The 4722-nt window shown below is 31.9% G+C and overlaps 1 protein-coding gene across 1 annotated transcript; it reads right to left on the bottom strand.

The window, feature by feature from the left end:
- On the bottom strand, nucleotides 1–540 carry LOC108763650 (40S ribosomal protein S28). Its single transcript, XM_018511479.1, has one exon. It carries the CDS (start codon nucleotides 421–423, stop codon nucleotides 226–228), a length of 198 nt encoding a protein of 65 aa, XP_018366981.1. The 5' UTR covers nucleotides 424–540; the 3' UTR covers nucleotides 1–225.
- Between the last annotated feature and the right edge of the window lie 4182 nt (nucleotides 541–4722).

Genomic DNA, 4722 nt, shown 5'->3' with positions numbered 1-4722 from the left:
TATGTATAACAGTAAGAAAACTCCATTTTTCGCAGATATAAAATATGTGTTTCCTTCTTATTTATTACATTTTCTTCAAAATTTAGAAATAAAAGACATGGTAAATTCCAAGAACACTTTCTTCCTTGACTTCGTTATCGTGCTTATCGCCAGAATATTAATATTTAATTTCGATGCATCTCTCTTGAAGTATTCTCGAGGCACGCGACGATTATTTTCTTTAGTTTAACGGAGTCTCCTGGCCTCTCGTTCAGATTCCAGCAACGTCAGAATATCACCTTCGCGCACTGGACCTTTGACATTCCTAATTAGCTGCCTGTTCTGCTCATTTAGGAATTCTACTTTGACCTGCGTGCATTGTCCTTGAGATCCCGTCCTGCCTAGGACCTTCACTACTCTCGCCCGTACTATAGGTTTCTCCATGCTCCCGTTTTGTGGGCCTTTATCTTATCTGTGCAATCACGCACGTAGAACAACTCTCGCTCGTGTTGCAATGTTCGCAATCAGTGCTACACTAAGCATGCAAGTCGCTTGGACCAACTTGGATCACATGCGGTCCACATGCAGATCAAATATCATCTTGGCAACGTTCCAAAGAAAGAGAGATATAATAAGCCAGATAAAAGAAAATCTTAGAAAAGACTCCGCACTAACTGTATGGAAAATTAGGTTCCCGTGAAGTAAGTTTATTTTCACGTATTTATATTGTGGTTCATAATATAATGTGATGAACAAAAAAGGTAATAGACACAACAAAACTCAATAATAGATTTTAAATTTTGGTGTTTCAGACCACATGCATTGTCTAGATTTCTTTATGATGTCTCTTTTAAACATGTATATATCCCAGAAGATGTCTTTATGATGACTTTATAATATCTTTTAGACATGCAGTTGTCTACAGTATCAAATATAATATGTAAAACAAAATATTTGATACAACACACCATATTCAAGAACTATATATTATTAAGCCTTTTATATTACATCTTTTGTTATAAGTTACCCACACAGTACGGAGAGCTCCCCGGGAGCTTATAACATTTTTGTAAACTTCATTTGAGCTTCAAAAAGAACTTCTCGGGAACTCCTATGTCTGCTTTTGAGAGTTCCCTGGGAGCTTCATTTTAATTCGCAAGGAGCTCTTTTTAAGCTCCCGAGAGCTCAGCAAAATGAACTCTCTGAGAACTTATTTAGTCGAATTTTGTAAGCTCCCTAGAAGCTCAGGAATATGAATTCCCTGAGAGTTTTGTCGAATTTTATAAGCTCCCCAAGAGCTCAGCAAAATAAACTCCCTGAGAACTTATTTAGTTGTATTTTGTAAGCTTCCTGGAAGCTCAGCAACATGAACTCCTTGGAAGTTTAGTCGAATTTTATAAGCTCCCCGAGAGCTCAGTAAAATGAGCATCCTGGAAATTTAATCAGAGCTTTGTGCTGTGTGGGTACATTATACGTAAATTCATTTTATCGATTATCCCTAATTTTTCGTAGTGCGGAAAGAATCCTTTTGTAAAGTTCGTAGGCAACGAGTAGAAAACATCGATCAAAAAATGATTAATATAATAAAAAATTTTTTTCTTTCACAATTATTTAAAATCACTTAGATTTATTCAAAATTAATAATTTAGTAACAACGCTACTAAAAAAGGTATATTTTGAAAATGAGAGTGGTCCGTATCTACATTGGCTGTATATACACGTAATTTCGATGTTACTCTTTAACGTCGTCGATTTAAAGGTTGCAATTCGGCAACGTTGTAACACATTTCTCGCTAAAACGTACAACACTATATTATACAGAATATTTCTACGTCATTTCTCCACTTACCTCGTCCAGACTTCAATTAATTCCAAAGTCGATATTTCGTTGGCGAAAATATGACGTCAATAAATAAACATCTTGATGACCGGATTTCACGCAAGAAAAACAACTCGCTCATTGATACAATCGTTTATTCATTTGTGCTTTAGTACAAACGTGACGTCCCTCGATAAATTCAAGACACGCAGTACATTAGCGCCGAAGGTCCGGCGAGGTTCTTCACCCCGTTTCTTCCTCATCATCCTGGAAAAAAAGATCTATCCTACGCCCGCGTCTCTGTACACACACTCGCGCACAGTCACACGATGCATTCACATTCTTTCTGTCGTATAAAATCACGGTAGTGGAAAAAGATTGCGATATTCGGTATGATGGTCGTGTTATGATATACATTGAATATCGATGTATGCATACATGTGTATGTGTGTGCGTTTGGACACGTGGTATAGTCTATAGCGAGAAGCGACAAATGGATTGAAATGAATTCTTACATATTGCACTCTCGTATATTCCATTTTGCGTTTCTTTCTGTTTCACGAGCGGAATCATCACGGGTTTACAATAAAGAATTCGCGCGTTTGCTGATAACGCTCGTGAAGCTTGAACACAGAGCGCGTGTGGTATGATTAAAAAAAAAAGTACAATCTAGATCGTTATATTTTGATCTCTTTCCTTGCACACTGACCTTTTAGAGCGCGACTTGCGCGATATTATATATGATTTATGAGATTTGATATAAACAGGAAATTATATATCACAATCGAGCATGATCGGGATTAGCTGCTAATTATCAAAAGAGACGATTGATACATCGGCGTACTGTAAGTTCAGATCTCGATTGTATGGATTGAGTGAATCGAGAGAAATTTACAGTACACTATAATATTGCTATATGAAGATAGTGCGCGCTTTTTCGGGATAAAACTTTCCAAAGCAGCTTATCGAGGTCTGTTAACGGTTATTAATTTAACAACGTATCCCGTACGTGCATGTGAATCTATCATTGGGATATCATATATTTACAAATGCCACCGTAAACACGAACTTTTTATCGTAACGGATAAAACTTTCTTTTATATCTAAATGTCATGTAACATCTGCTTTTTCTTTTGGTTAACATCAGGTCATTGACATTCTACGTAGTCACGCAGAAAGCTAATTAACCAATATATTTTTGGCATGATATATATATATATATATAAAACCCATTCACATTTATCAATTCAGCAAGCAATATAGAAATTAAGTTTTATACCCGCATGAAAATATACTAGTGTCACTAGTGCAATAAATAAATTCGACAAGTGGTGTCACTAATAATGTAATACAGTGGAGAAAATTTCATTAAAATTTCAAATTGTAAAATAATAAAATTTTAGTGAAATTTTAATGAATTTTTCTCCACTACTATTACATTATTAGTGACACCACTTGTCGAATTTACTTATTGCATTAGTGACACTAGTAATATATTTTTATGCGGGTAATACAATAACGAAAGACACAATAATCTAAAGCAGTAAATTTGTGTTCTAAATTGTCTCTCTTCTCGTATCACTATCGTGATAATTAAGCCATATATCTTTTCGACGACAAGTACAACAAATACAATCAATGAGACCTTGTAAGACATATAACTCTAAAAATATAGAAATTTATTTTTCACTTTGCAGGTTAATGCACATATCTTCTTTTAATTTAATACATCCAATATTAAAATCATATGACGCGAAAAGCATGCGTGCAAATTCTTCAGCGAAAAACGATATTTGATTCTGCATTTCAATGCTGGAAAAATATATTTTACAATAGCCAGACTTCTAAAAATCTCAGTAATATTTCCAAAGATATACATATACATATTTAGCAACGTGTTATATAATACTATTATTATATAATAGTTTATGAAATAAAATGGAATAAAATTATTATATATGCGCGCGAATTGTAATTATATATTCTTTAGAAATTAATATCTATTGCAGCGTTATCTAAAAATTGTTCTAAATTCAAAGAGTTGTCACATGGCAAGAAAGAAGAAATTATTATATACAATCATTATACAATCATTACACAAGATAACGCATAATAATATCGGGCGGTTCAAAGAAATTATATATCTTGATTATTTCGTATCTATACATAAACCTAAGTACTCAAACTTAAGTATTTTTTTTCCATATTGCTATACAATGTAGTTTCTGGTAATGTATAATAATAAAGTGATAATGTAATAAAGAAATGTGAGTATAAAGTAAAAATAATATCAAAATATAAATACTGTTCCTATCACTTACGTGGATAACGAATGTAATTTTGCTATATATATATAATTAGCAGGGTTGGATAAGTTAATTTTTTCTTTTAACTAAGTTAAGTTAAAGTTAACCTTGAAAATTTAACTTAGTTAAGATACAAGTTAATGTATAATGAAATTAATTGAATTAAAAGTTAAGTTAATAAAAAAAAGTAATTGAAAAATTAAAAGTTAAATTTCTTTCTATTTTATGATTTCAGAGTCTTACAAATAACGGAAATGACAAACATATACTTCATTTAGAATATACTCTATATTTTATTTAAACTTTTTGTTTATATATACTGTTATATATACGTATATATATGTATATAGATTTCAACCTATCACAAAACTAGATACATTAAAATATACGGTTTTTGCTAGATTGAAATCAATATATAATGTAAATAATATATATGCAAACAAAACTTTTAAGTAAAATATAGAGTATGTTCTAAATGAAGTATATGTTTGTCATTTCCGTTATTTGTAAGACTCTGAAATCATAAAATAGAAAGAAATTTAACTTTTAATTTTTCAATTACTTTTTTTTATTAACTTAACTTTTAGCTTTTTAACTTGGCATTACCCAACCCTGATA

The sequence above is a fragment of the Trachymyrmex cornetzi genome, unplaced genomic scaffold, assembly GCF_001594075.2.
Source record: "Trachymyrmex cornetzi isolate Tcor2-1 unplaced genomic scaffold, Tcor1.1 scaffold372, whole genome shotgun sequence".
In the NCBI taxonomy this organism is placed as follows: Eukaryota; Metazoa; Arthropoda; class Insecta; order Hymenoptera; family Formicidae; genus Trachymyrmex; species Trachymyrmex cornetzi.
The sequence above is the reverse complement of the archived record's forward strand: the minus strand, read 5'-3'. Positions and strand labels throughout refer to the sequence as shown.

Bases quoted from the DNA above. Each gene is read 5' to 3' on its own strand.
- LOC108763650 (XM_018511479.1), bottom strand. From the start codon at position 423: ATGGAGAAACCTATAGTACGGGCGAGAGTAGTGAAGGTCCTAGGCAGG.